Genomic DNA, 14,363 nt, shown 5'->3' with positions numbered 1-14,363 from the left:
CCTCTGGCTCCAGCAGGGATCCCAGCACCTAGGGACCTAAGCAGAGCGCTTTGCCAAGCTCCCTGCTACAGCCAGGGGGAGCGGAGCGCTGATCTCCCATCCCCTTGGCTACAGCAAGGAGCCTGCACCCGTCTTTTAGCCCCCCAGAAACACACTCAGCCTGGGTCCTTAGGCAGCAGCTCCCTTCTGCAGACCAGTGCACAGTGTGCAGAATAATGTTACCGCCTTTGACCTGAGCAGTCAGCTGAAAATTTAAGGTCTTGCATTGAGTGGGAGAAATTGGTGATAGGTGTTTCTTTGGCGCAATCCTCTTTACTTACAAAGAATGTACGAAGTTCGGTTTCCCTGAATACAGCAGAAATCAAACAACAGGGGAGAGTTTGTTTGCTCACAGTTTCAAGGCTCTTCCACCCAGCACTTAGCCACAGAAGCTTGCTCTCTTTAAGCTTTTCTGGTCCGGGTTGGTGCCTGGCTTTCTGCTTCTTCTCTCTGTGGTCTTTTCCTGCTTCAGTCTCTTTCTCACTCACATCCCTCCCCTCAAAACAATAGAGCTCTCTGCCCACATCCTTCAAATTCCTGGATGGCCTAGCACCCGTGCCTTTGTTTTGGCTGGTAACATGTGCCTGTGTTTTGGTTTGAGGCCCCTATTGTTTAAGCCACCTGGTTCCATAAAGGAGTTTACTGGCTTCTTATAACTATTTTAAATGATGGCTGGTGGTTACAACTCCCTCCCCGCTGTTTCAGTGAGGTTTAGTCCAACCCATAATAATGGCAATCATGAAGCTCCTAAATGGCAAGGTGTATGTTACAATAGTACGTTACCCTTTTATCAATGCTTTTTACAGATGCTAGTGTTTAAGCACTACAGCACCTCAGATGTGCAAATTAAAGTTGAAGGTGGTTTTTTGTAATTGTAGGAAATGGGAAAAGGGAGCACTAACAGAGCTAACATTAAAAAGTAAAGTCATTATTTTAACTGCTCTGATTAATTTCTTCCTGTTCTTATAGCCTGTTGCCAAAGCCAATGGCCATTGTTAACCTAAGCAGGGTGTCTGATTGCTTTTCTTTCTTTTAAATGGATACCAACAAACATACACTTTCCTTTTGAGCTTAGATATGCACACTATAGTCATTGTATTACAGAGGTTTTTGCACAATATGATTTGAGTAACTATTTTCTGCAAATACTCTATAAGCTTGCAATTATCTTTGGTGTATGTAGGCAGTGGGTGAAACCCTGACCTTTTTGAAGTCAAGGGGAGTTTTGCCATTGTTTTCCAAAGGCCCAAGATTTCACCCAATATGTCCAGAGACCAGAGCAGGAGTACTAGGAGCCAGGACTCCCAATTCAGTTCCTGATTCTCCTACTGACTTTGTGATCTTGGGGGAGTGACTTAACATCTCTGTTCCTTGGTTCTCCAGGTAAAACGGCTAAAATGATACCTACCCGAGGAGAATAATCAATTGTTTGCAAAGTATTTTGAAATCCTCAGATGCAAGGCACTATAGATGTGCCATGTTTTACTAGTATAGCTCCCAAGGGAAAGTGAACATAATGGATGTTTATAGCACTACTCCTTAACCTGCTGAATGGTGAAGCAGCATTTAGAACATGCTTCTGTGTAATGAGCAGGAAGGTACTATTTTCATCCAAAATCAAGGAATTAATTCAATTTGTCCAGTCCCACCACAGGTGGCTGCAGAGGTAAGCACATATGCAAATCTTTGCAGGATTTGAGCCTCAGTGGTTTAATATCAGGATTTGGCAAAGGAACCAGTCCCCTAGAGAGAAAGATTGGGGGCTGGGGAGAAAAAGGGTGAGAGTAGAGACAATGAAGCAACAAGAAAAGCTAAGGAAGATACAGTATTGCTATTTGTTTCCTATAAGTGTTTTGAGATTATAGTCCTCAGTGAAGTCCTGACTGTTGAAGTCAGTGGGAGTTTTACCATTGGCCTCAATGGAAACAGGATTTCAGCCTGTCACAGCCTCGGGTAAGCTTCCCTGACTAGACATTTACCAGGCTGCTGTGTTTGCATCCCACACACTGGACCCTTTAAAGCTTCTCTTGGTCTGGGTAGGCCGCTGCACTGTCCCTTTCTCTGGCCCACTTCCTGAGCACAGACTCTCATTCACCCCTTCACTGAAGCGGGCCCTTGCTGTCCAGCTGCCGTAGGCTGCCTGACACGTGCTGACCACCCAGCACCCCTAAACTCCAGTTACTTTAGCATGTCTTTTCCTGGAGTTCCAACCTTGCGGGCACTGGTTTGTGGTTTACCTCTCCAGGGACACATAAATGCTGAAATCCATGATACATAATCTTGGCAAAAGTGTTTCTACAATAGTTACTCTTCACTGTGGGCAGTACAATAGGCACAGTGCCTAGGGCCTATGAAACTTTCAGGGCCTATGAAAAAAAATTTTATATATAATTTTTTATTTTTATTTAAAAAACTATTTATTAATAGCTTAAAATCAAATTAGTTATTTTGGTCGGGGGGCCTACGAAGGCAAGTGTGCCTGGGGCCTATGAAGGTCTTGAAACGGCCCTGGAGATTTACAGCTTTTTACAGAACAATACAACACCTACCTGCCCTTCCCTGCTTCAGTTTCCTTGCTACTCTGGAGTGTTCGTTGGGCCTAAGTCAGAGACCTCTTGTTACTCCAGTGCCTTTCCAAGGCACTTGATGTAGTGGGAAGGCTTGCATGCTGTAATGACCCTGAGAGCTATGCTGACTGGAGTATCACTCGTGGTAGGGGCACACAAGCCAGATGGGTTGCAAGGAAGAAGTCAGACTCAAGTCAGTCCCACTGGTCCTCCCTGTAGGGGGTTCTGAGTCAGTCTAACAACCTGTCCATGCAAAAATGCTTTCCTTTACAGAAATAATGCAGAGATAAGCTGTGTCTGTTGCAGATTTGCAAATACACTCATCAACTTTGGAGAATGGCAATCTGCTGGACATAAAACAAGATAGTACTGGCCAACCAGCAAATCCAGCCGATGCTATACTAATGGAGAGTCAAAACTGCAAGGAAGTTCTTCAGCTGAAATGGGGTTCTCAGGCTATGTCTACACTTAAAATGCTACAGTGGCAGATCGGCAGCGCTGCTAGCTACACTGCTGTAGCACTTCAGTGTAGACACTCATTACTGTGACAGGAAGGGTTCTCCCATTGCTGAATGTAGTTAATCTACCTCTCCAAGAGATGGTAGTTTGGTTGATGGAAGAATTCTTCCATTGACTTAGCTCTGTCTACACTGAGGGTTAGGTCAGCATAGCTGCGTCTCTCAGTGGTATGGTCTTTTCACACCTCTGAGAGATGTAGTTATGCTGATGTACCGTATTTCCCCATGTATAAGATGCACCTTTTTTCGAAAAATTTGGGGTCTAAAAACTGGGTGTGTCTTATACAGTGGTTTTAGATTTTTTTACCGTAATACATTTTTTTTCAAATTTCGGGCCCCAAAATTAAGGTGCGTCTTATACATGGGAGCGTCTTATACATGGGGAAATACGGGTAAGTTTTTAGTATAGACCATCTCTCAGACTGGAATTCATAAGTTGCACATAGAAAGATTTCTCACCTCATTACCTCCTCTTTGTATTTTTTTTGCGATGTACTGCAATTGAGATGGTATTCTGAAGGTTGATAAACTCAGACCCACTAGTTTTGTTTGGTCCATGGGCATGAACATACCTAGTTGCCAGCCCTCTACTCTTTGTGCTTGCTCTGTTGTGTAAGTATATGGGAACAGTGATTCGACACTTAGAATAATAGCACACACAACCATTATCATCTCTACCAGCCCAAGCCTGAAGTAGCACCCTGTCAGTGCCAAGCACTGAAGCTTTATTCTTGTTGTATACACAAACTCACCTCATCACACAATACTGTTGTGAAGTACATTTTCCTTATTGAATGAGAAATCTCTAGCTCAGTATAGGAACAGTCTTAGTCTGACATACTTTTATTTTTCTTTTCAAGAAGCAGAATTCAATTCAATTGGAGAAGCAGAAGTAAATTAAGTCTGATGTTCTTTTCCTGGCACTTTGCACGCATGTTCATCCTGGTACATGAGCTAGGGAAGGCACTTGTAGAGCCCTGTATTGTATTCTTCTTTGAAATTGTCAGACTTTAATGCCTTCCTGGAACAATGGTCAAAACCTGCTACCTTTGCGCCTTCTGGATCCTGGGCAGCTACAGGGGCTGAAATGGCCCCCATGCTCTAATTTATGACAGCCTGTCCCAGGCTGCCTGTGCAATGCAATTCAACTCAGCGTCCCCCCTTCAGCAAGGAAAACTGGCCTAATATTTAGGGCACTGGTCTGGGATTCAGGTTCAGTCCCCTGCTCCTCCGTAGTTTTCCCGTGTTGCCTGGAGTCACAGTCTCTCTATGCCTCCATTCCCCATCTGTAAAATGGGAATAATAGCACCTCCTTACCTCACAAGGGTGTTGTGATGAGAAATACATTCAAGGTTGCGAGGCCCTTAACTACTGCGGAAATGGGGGACCTGAAAGCCTCTAAGTTAGATAGTGCTATCAGCCCCATCCCCTCTTCTCCCAGTCCAGCCCCTGCACACAGCCTATGCTGGGGCTTGTGAGTGGGTGGGGGACAACAGAGGGTCATTTATGTCAACCCTGTGCTGGGCTTGAGCTGGAGGAATTCTCCCCTGGCCCATTGCAGCTCTTGTGCAGCCTCAATATACTGCCAGCACAGTGCACAGGGGCCAGAGTTAGGGGCAGAAACAGTCTCACTGTCTTGAAATGCTCATGGACGTTCTCTAATGTCCAGTTAGCCTAGCAGATATATCATTTGCTTTACATTTAAGATACAATGCAAATAGCTATAATGCTCCAGCTTCATTCTTCTGGTGTCTAGAACGAACAGAGCAAAGACTTTAATGAAAAAATTAAATAGAATTACAATGAAACCTTTTAAGTTACTGGAAAGGGAGAGTGCTCATTACCTCTCAAAAATCTTTTATTAGGTATCTAAATATGGATTTACGATCCTAACTTTAGGCACCCAGGTTTGAAATTTTTTACCCATATGAAAGGAGTTGTTTTGGTCTCAGTCCAGTTCCGACTGGGCAGGTGTCTAGATCAGTCAATCGTCTTGGAAGATGTCAGGGACTGGATAGGCATGAGCTACAGCCGGTGCCTCCATTTATTATGGAGATTGTATATGGCTATAGCTAAGGTGGCAGTCTACTACCATTATCCAAGCCTGTTGCAGCTTCTTTGTGACTTTGGCTTGGAAAATTGGTGTGGCCAGAAAATTTACTCCAAAGACAAAAAAGTTGGTTTCTGCAAAATTGGGAGAAAATTTGTGTAAGCGTTTTTTAACACCAGTCTTGAAATGAGCATAGAAGGAGTATTAGACAGATTCCTGTTCCAGCCAGCTGGACTATGATTTTGCAAACATGCAATGTAATGAAAGGAATAATGTATTTTATACCATTGTATCTAGCAAAGTCTTGTTAGAATCATAGAAGATGAGTATTGGAAGGGACCTCGAGAGGTAATCTAGTCCTAACCCCCGCTCAAAGCAGGGCCAACTCCAACTAAATCATCCTAGCCAGGGCTTTATCAAGCCGGGCCTTAAAAACCTCTAAGGATGGAGATTCCACCTCCTCCCTAGGTAACTCATTCCTATGCTTCACCATCTCCTAGTGAAAAAGTTTTTCCGAATATCCAACCTAGACCTCCCCCACTGCAACTTGAGACCATTGCTCCTTGTTCTGTCATCTGCCACCACTGAGAACAGCCTAGCTCCATCCTCCCTGGAACCCCACTTCAGGTAGTTGAAGGCTGCTATCAAATCCACCCTCGTTCTTCTCTTTTGCAGATTAAACAAGCCTAGTTCCCTCAGCCTCTCCCCGTAAGTCATGTGCTCCAGCATTTATTGTCGTTATTATTTCCCAGTCAATTGTTTGCTAGTCAATGTGCCAGCCTTTGCTTAGTGATATGATAATGAAGCTTCCAACTGCTTATGTACTATCACGCCGCTGGGGCAGCTTTTCAAAGATGTATTCTGTTGCCATCCTTTCACAGTGCTCTTAGACAAGGGTTCTAAATGTTGATTGGTTTAGCTTTTCAGGCCCAAGATGTTAAATATTTACAAAGCATGTTGTTATAACCTATATTTTCCCCAAATGATGTTGAAAATGGACCTGTATTGCCCATTCTACAAGTTAAAAAAAAACCAGATCCCAAGTAAGAACTGTCTAAGCACTGGTACCTACAGTAAGTGTAGCAGTCCTGTAACAGCGCTCTCATTCCATAACTGACATTTACTTGCCTAATATACTGTTACAGCAGAATAAGTCAGAGTACAAGAGCTGCTGCTAGTGGATAAATATAGCTTTAAGACTACTTGTTATCAGTCAGACAAGGTCACATAAATTTAATACCTATTTTAAACAGACCCCTTTTAAGAAGCCAGTCACTGGTGTCACAGTTCTTTATGTTGACACTTAGAATAACTATAAAAACTGCAATAGACAAAGTGTCTGACAGCCTCAGTATTTTTTGTGTAATTTCTGTTTTAGCTTGTTCCGGGTGTCACATCCAGCTTCTTTATTCCAGCCCACCCTGAAGATAGTTAGTTAAAGTCAGCAGCTAAGAACCCAAAGCAAAGCTTTCATCTTTCTCACAGGGCTTATTTCATTATGACCCTATGTGACAATCTGGGGGACCTTATCAACTTGTCAGTTACACTTCTTATCCATTTCCCATTATTGTCCTCCCTCATTTTCATATCCAGTATGCTGTAATTTTAAGGGATGGCTCCTTTTCAATATTTCCAAGCCTAACTATTAAGGCAGATGAAACCAACTGAATGCAGTGCCTTGGCAAAAATATTTTACAAAAGATGTATTGCAATCTTCTATTCTTATTACCGGATAAAGCAATATTTGTAGCATGGAATCTGCTTTATGGACATACAGCAAATGTAGAGAAACAACGTCACAAGTGTAAAAAGGCTTAATATTTTAATTGTAAAGTGTACAGCACCAAAAACCAGAAATAAGCATTATAATTTTTGTGGTGCCAGTGATGTTTTACAAACATGTAGGAAAATAAGGACCTGCCTCAAGAAGTTTCTGATCATGTCAATTAAACACAACAGAAGCAGTTAAGGATCAGATATGAGTGGGAAGAAGTCAGCATAACAGCGAGCTTTAAGGAGGAGCAAAGGGAGAGCACTTAGTACACAGGAAAGAGGAAGCTATTTTAAACACAGACGTGGTCTACACTTAAAAGGTAGCTCGACTATGTTGACCAGCTGCATAATAAAGTCAAGAAGGTTGCAGTGGTGAAAGTGAGAAAGAAAAACACGATTGCATAATACCATAAAACTTTCAACATTTCTCCAGTATGGCTCACTCAGCACATTACTCATTTTTCATAGAGATTGCATAACAATAAGTAAGCACTTACTCTGTTAGGAAGCAAACGTTCTTCATAATAAAGACAGTCTGTCTGGAAGCCCTGGAGGAAGAAGGGTCTAACCCCCTGTTGTAGATGCAGCTATATTGACAGAATGCTTCCACTATGTAGCTACCATCAATTGGAGAGGTGGAGTTTGGATGGAAAAAGCCCTTCTGTTAGTGTAAGCTGCATCTAGACTACAGGGTTATACTGGCATAGCTATGGTGACACAGCTATGTTGGTATAGTCTTTGTAGTGTGGTCATACAGACTGAAGCATGAAAAAAGGCATGAAGTCAATACTGAAAGAGACAAAGGAAGCACTAAGAAGAAATGACTGAGCAGAGTGTGTGAAAGGGATGCAGGAGGGCATCAGAGCAGAGACTAAGGCCACACCTACACTAGCAAGCTTACAGAGGCACTACGGTGCCAATGCAGTTGTACCACTGTAAGATCTCTCATGTAACCACTCTATGCTGATGGGAGAGAGCTATCCTGTCGACATGATTAAACCACCCCCAATGAGTGGTGGTAGCTTTATCGGTGGGAAAGGCTCTCTCGCTGACATAGTGCTGTCCACACCAGAGCTCTGTCTGTGTAATTTATGTTGCTTGGATGTGTTTTTTCACACCCCTGAGCAACTTAAGTTATACTGATCAAAGTGGTAGTGTAGACCTAGCCTTAAAGACAGAAGTGGAGAGGCACAGCACGATAAGGGGAGTACAAGGAGTCTGAACTGGATAAAGTGTGGAAGCCAGTGAAGAGATTCAAGGAAGTGTTATCTCAAGGGAGAGGAAGATTTTAGTTGCAGTATTTTGGATAGACTGGAGAGAAGAGAAGCATGGAGGTGGAAGTTACGTTAATCAAAGTAAAAGTTAACAGCAGGTCAGATTTTGAACACAGTGACAAGGACAGAGAGGAAGGGACAGATTATAGAGATGTGGAGGAAGAAGAAATTGGATTTGCCAAAAAACTGGATAGAAAGGAGGAGAGGAGTCAACACTGACATCAAAATTAGAGGTGGTGTGAGATGGATGGAGTGCAATTGTCAGTGGTAACAATAAGGTAAAGAGGAGAGAGAGAAGCTCAGTTTTTGACATGAGAAGTTTGAGACAATGGTGATATATCCAAAAGGAGAGAGCAGTTGGATGAGAAGCAGTCGCACATGTAGGACTGCATGGCAGGCTACAGGAAAGACTGTTTGCAGAGCTGGCTGGGGCCTTTCTGAGGCCCAGCTGAGAAACAATAACTTGAAGTTCCACTCCACATAAATGACTCCTGTCTGCCATTATGTACAAGAGCAGCTAAGGCTTTGAGAGAGGGTGTAGCGAGCTGGATCTTTGGGATACACTCAAAACATAAGTGATTCATTCTATGTAAAAAGCGTGTGTGTGTGTGTGCTCCTGCTGCAGAAGGTTGGTCCTGGTGATTATCCTTTCAACCCTACCAGTTGATTTCTGCTTCACAAGAAATAGTGCTAGATACCCCCCCCCCGCCTCCACCCAACAAAGGAAAGCATTTATATTTCTAATTCTCTCAAATCATTGGATGGGGTGTGGGATTGGGGACTTGTGGCTGCAGGCTTTACAGTCCCCAAAAGCCATATCTGGCAGTCAAATATGAGGGACTGGACAGGATGAAGTCAGGCTTTGTGATTCATCGGCTTGAATAGCTGAAACCATGGGAGCAAAGCATAGATATGAAATAAATGATCTGTATCAGTTTTAGTTTTGAAGTGGGCAAGATTAATCAATTTGTCTATAAATCACAGGACAATCCTGATTTAGTTCTTGTTTTAGTAGCTCCAAGAGAGGACTGGTTTCTAAACATGGTGTTTAAGTTAAGAGAGAATGCACACAATTATATATCCATTCTTCTTGCTCATTCAAAGGCATCACATGCTGACAAACCTGCATGTAAAAAGAGGGAAAACATAATGAACTATCTTTATTTACCATTCTTTCCTTAATTCCTACACAACTGTACATTTATTACTTAAAATGCCATCTAGATTATATTAATAATTTTATTTCTAGTACACATCAAAAAAGTTAGCTGACACAAAATTCAACTTGTGTAATGATAGCTATTATTACTGCATTTAACTACATTATGATAAAATTTTGTAAGGGACTCTGCCCACAATTCTCATTGATTCCAGTGGAAAATGAGGCTAATAAAACACCTTGCAGCACTGGGCCTCTTCTATGTGAATTAAAGGTATCAGCAGCCATGTCAGAACAGCCCCGATCCTGCACTCACATGGAGTTGCATCAATTTAAAAGGGGCTTCAAGCAGGTGCAATAGTGCATCTACACATTCTAGGATTGGGGCCATAGGTTGGATAATGATTAAATACGGAATAATTTCATTTGAATGATTTGCATTTGAAAGAGAGATACTGTACTTTTAGCACTTTATAGAGTAGGTTTGCTTCATAAATGAATGACTTGAAAAAAATACAAGATGTATCATAATATGTATTGAATTTTTTTTTTTTAACTTGTACACCCCCTTATGTCAAGTTTTAGTAAAAGAAACAGTACAACTTCTGGCATGGGAGTCAGCCAGTCAAATTGCCAACTGACTAAATACTGTCCTTAAATTCAGTTTTTTTAAAATTCAGTCTGTTGGAAATCATATTGTCCCTAACGTACATGATGTACGTGTATTTTTGTGTGTGACCGGGTAAAGCACACATTAAGTCTGTGCTCCACGCTCATCGGAATGCATTGGATGAAGAGAAAACTTAAATTTGGCCCAAAATCCAAATGTCTAAGAGCTGCTTTTTAAAAAACAAAACAAAAAACAAACAAACCTAAGATAACAAAAATAATGACAATGAAAATAAATAACCATGTGACTGCAGTTGTTTGAAACCCAAACATTTCAACAGTAAATCTGTAAGTGAAATTGATTTTGTACAAAAGTGAAACTGCCTTCATTTGTATTCATTGTCCAAGTTAAATAAACAAATCACACAAATTGTTATAGGTAAATTGGATTTTTAAGTTTTTCATTTTTAATAATCTAAGGTGTCACTAAGAATATAAACAACATTATTCATTTGAAGATTATGGATGTTATGTTAACTGTCTCTCTTTAATAACAGTATAATGAACATGCATCACTCTACTGCAACACACATAATAAAACATGATTTAATTTACACTAATCATTTAAGAAGTATAGTCATTATAATTGAAGGATCATACAGGCAAAACATTCCCTGCTTTGAAAATAAATGTGTTAGGTTTGCATTAGAACTTACAAGATTTATTAACAGGTGACCAATCTGCTATGACAACTCTCTTCCTATTGACAGTAAGGGCTTGCTTTTTAAATACGAGTGAATGCTGAAAGGTATGCATAATAGGTATGTTCAACTATAGGGAAAGGGCAAGTGAATCAGACACATGCATGCCAAAGCGGGCTAGTTATACATTTATCTGGCAATCTGCATAAGGAAACACCTGTATGTGCAAGGTAGGTGCAGAATTTGAAAATCAGGCCCTCCATCTTACCTACATTTCTCATGCAGATGGACATTTCTCCTTTTGGTTCATATCCACATACTCAATACTAATACGGAAAGATTTACAAAAACAAATTCTAAAGATGTCACATATGAAATTTTTACCAAGATTTTAAATTAGGGAAATAACAACATTACCATCATGGATTTTGGTGCCACTTCGACTGCAAAAACGTTGAGTCCCCTATTATTAACACAGTTCTTACTCTGCTCATTGCTGACATGAATAACCACTTTGTTATCAGACTGTAAATGAAAAAATGTTAGAGATCTCATTAGTCTTCATGATTAAATGACTGATTCCTATATAACAACTTAAAGATTCTGGTTATTTCATCTGAAAATTGCTATTATAATGGGATGGAAAGTTTTAAATATGTACGGTAAAATTTTCAAATGCATCTAAGTAACTTGGGAATCTAAATCCATTTCCAAAAGCACCTGTGTCACTTAGGAGCTCAAGTCCCATTGACTTTCAATAAGACTTCAAGAGACAGAGATGCTTTTGAAAATTTTATCTAGAGTGCCAGATTCTCTGGCACTGGCACAGCCCCTAACTTTATTGAAGCTCTGCCAATTTATACCAGCAGAGAATTTGGTGCACAATGTACTTGTTTTGCATGCATGAGTAAATGATGTTATGCTCTGGTGCCAGCCTCACATCCAAGATATTAGATGTACTTCAGGAGATCTTTAGCTCAAGCAGCAGAGGCCTAGGTTGGGAGCTGAAAGAACAAGATTCAAGTCAGAGAGAGAGAGAGAGAGAGACAGACAGACACACACACACAGAGACCTGTGGTAATGATGTTCATTAGCTGCAGATCATGGATTTGTTACAAACAGTCTCGTCAAAAATACAACTAGCCTACATATGAAATAATTCTTAAATATTCAACAAAATTAATGTAATTACAAAAGTTTAAATAATGAGCTAAATACTGTCACTGGATGTGTGTGTCCATGGCACCCACTGAAGCTGTACACACACTTCTGAGAGTGAAATACGACCCAATATATAAAACAGAAGACAGTCAGTCCAACTGCAAAGTCCTATGGACTGGGCTTAACCATCAACTCACCCAGGGCAGAACTGGTATATTCAACATGCTACTTATTGCTGTACAAAATGAGCCCAGATTGGACCCATAGAGCTGATCTAACATGTTACACACTCTCAGAAAAACAATCAAACCAACTACAGTAGAACCTCAGAGTTATGAACACCAGAGTTACAAACTGACCAGTCAACTACAACCCTCATTGGGAACTGGAAGTACGCAATCAGGCAGCGGCAGAGGGGAAAAAAAAGCAAATACAGTATAGTATTGTGCTAACTGTAAACTATGAAAAAAATAAAGGGAAAGCAGCAGCATTTTTCTTCTGCATAATAAAGTTTCAAAGCTGTAGTAAGTCAATGTTCAGTTATAAAACTTTTGAAAGAACAACCATAACATTTTGTTCAGAGTTACGAACATTTCAGAGTTACGAACAACCTCCATTCCCGAGGTGTTCATAACTTTGAGGTTTTACTGTATTTCAACCTGGAAAACAAGACTTAGATTAAAGACATGTTAGTATGTATTGTCATTCACTCATTTTTAGATAAAGTTGGATTTAACAAGGGCAATGACAAATGCTAGAGATTCTTAGAAGAATGCTATCAAACAATCACTGCTCCTTATTGTGAAATGAAATAAGAATACAATTATATCAGACAGCAACCTCCTCCTCATCCTAGTGAAAAGCTACCTATGACTCTATACAGATAAGTGCTGTCTGTCGTGCTCACAGTACAAAAGGTTTGTGTAGGTTTGAATGCAAATATAATTATGTTTGAAATATTCTTAGGCTGCAAAAACAAATACTGCTCTGTGTTTATCTTTTCATTATTATTATCTCTTCTTTGTACATTTCTACATAGTAAGCGAGATGAAAATGGTTCGTAGAGAAAGTACTCTGTACTGTGAAAAACATGTGGACGTGGAAACAGGTGCAGATAATGGTCAGTATATTTTTATTTCAAATGATAGGCTATGACCTGATAACAGAGTTTCTTTTAGGGCATATATGGGCAGGCAAGAGTCATGGCTCCACCTACTCCCTACACCCTTTGCGACTCTGTGTGCAGGGAAAGCAATCTGCCCACCTCTTACACATACCACAGAAGGATGGGAGATAGACCTTTTACTCCACCCACAGCTATTGGGAAGGGCCAGACAGAATCCATCCCTTATTGACTAGCATATTTGCTTCTAATTAACTTTAGAAATAACAAAACATTATTTCCATTATATTTGCAATCAATGCCTGTATTTATTATTTGAAATGTTGGTAGTAAACTCTGTGGAGACCATGGTAATAGTGATGTGCATAAAATTGTCCATTTATCTTTTGCAGTCTTTTGTAATGGGAAAAAAAAAAACTACTAAGATTTTCATAAAAGTTCAACAACTTGGTCCAGTGCAGAGTAGAGAAACTTGTGGAGCCAAAATCTCCATTGCTGTAAGTGAGAGTTCCATTGACCAGCAAAGAATTTGGCCAATGGTATTGAAGAACATCTCTGAAAAATCCCCAAGCTGTATCTAATTTATCTACCTCTCTAGAGGACAAAGTGCTGAGTGAGTCCTGCCAGGATTTGAACCTGTGGTTCCAGGGAGTCTAGATATTATGAACTTACTATTAGATCATCAAGCCATTCCCTACTAATGAGTGTTCCCTTCTAAAATATTAGGCTACTCACAAAGGCCCTAGTTTTATTCTAGCATCTGACTACACTATTTCCTTATTCAGAAATCCTAACATAAGTAAAACTGAGTGTGAACAGACTGGGCATCAGGCCCTATGCAAAAAGGGTTTAAAATTTCTGCTTCCATCTCACTGAACACCTGTGCCTGGATTTACATGTATTAGCTTGGATTAATAATTAAGTATAAGTTTTCCACAACAATAGAGAAAGAAGCCAAATCCTTCAACATGACACTCAAAAGCCTGAACAGATAAGGACAAGACTAAAATAAATGGTGGAAACTGGTGGACACCCTATGCTCCTTAGGGCATGGAAGGATATAGAAAGAAGATACCTTTAAGCTAATAGTTTAACGCTTCAGCCAAAATAAGCCCCTAAAACCAAAATCTGTGCTTATCATTGTGCACTCTTGCTACTCTATGCACATGAAAAACAGAAATAAGTCAAAAGTATTATAATCTTACTATTTTGTGACTTTATTTCCTGTTTAAGTAGTATTTGTATGTTCTAACATTATGAATACAACTGGGTGGGAAATGGTTTCTCCATCCTGCAAGAATTTTTAAAATATTGAACAATTTTCTAGGCCCAAATTGTGACAAAAAATTGAAATCTTGGAAATTTTCACAAACCAAAGATTCCATTCCC

The 14,363-nt window shown here is 40.3% G+C and overlaps 1 protein-coding gene across 2 annotated transcripts in view; it reads right to left on the bottom strand.

Annotated features, from left to right (window-relative positions):
* Nucleotides 1-6,979: 6,979 nt before the first annotated feature.
* Nucleotides 6,980-14,363, bottom strand: part of EFCAB7 (EF-hand calcium binding domain 7) — a 40,535-nt gene continuing 33,151 nt past the window's right edge. For both annotated transcript variants that reach the window (XM_067535542.1, XM_067535543.1), the window contains 2 exons: nt 11,108-11,215; nt 6,980-9,344 (listed from right to left, as the gene is read on the bottom strand). In XM_067535542.1, the coding sequence (XP_067391643.1) occupies nt 9,270-9,344; nt 11,108-11,215 (183 nt within the window). In that variant the 3' untranslated portion in view covers nt 6,980-9,269. The remainder of the gene's footprint in view (nt 9,345-11,107; nt 11,216-14,363) is intronic.

Source organism: Emydura macquarii, unplaced genomic scaffold (assembly GCF_026122565.2).
Source record: "Emydura macquarii macquarii isolate MOO-44397 ecotype Brisbane River unplaced genomic scaffold, CSIRO-AGI_Emac_v2 contig_3506, whole genome shotgun sequence".
NCBI classification, from domain to species: domain Eukaryota; kingdom Metazoa; phylum Chordata; order Testudines; family Chelidae; genus Emydura; species Emydura macquarii.
This window is presented reverse-complemented; position numbering and strand designations above follow the sequence as displayed.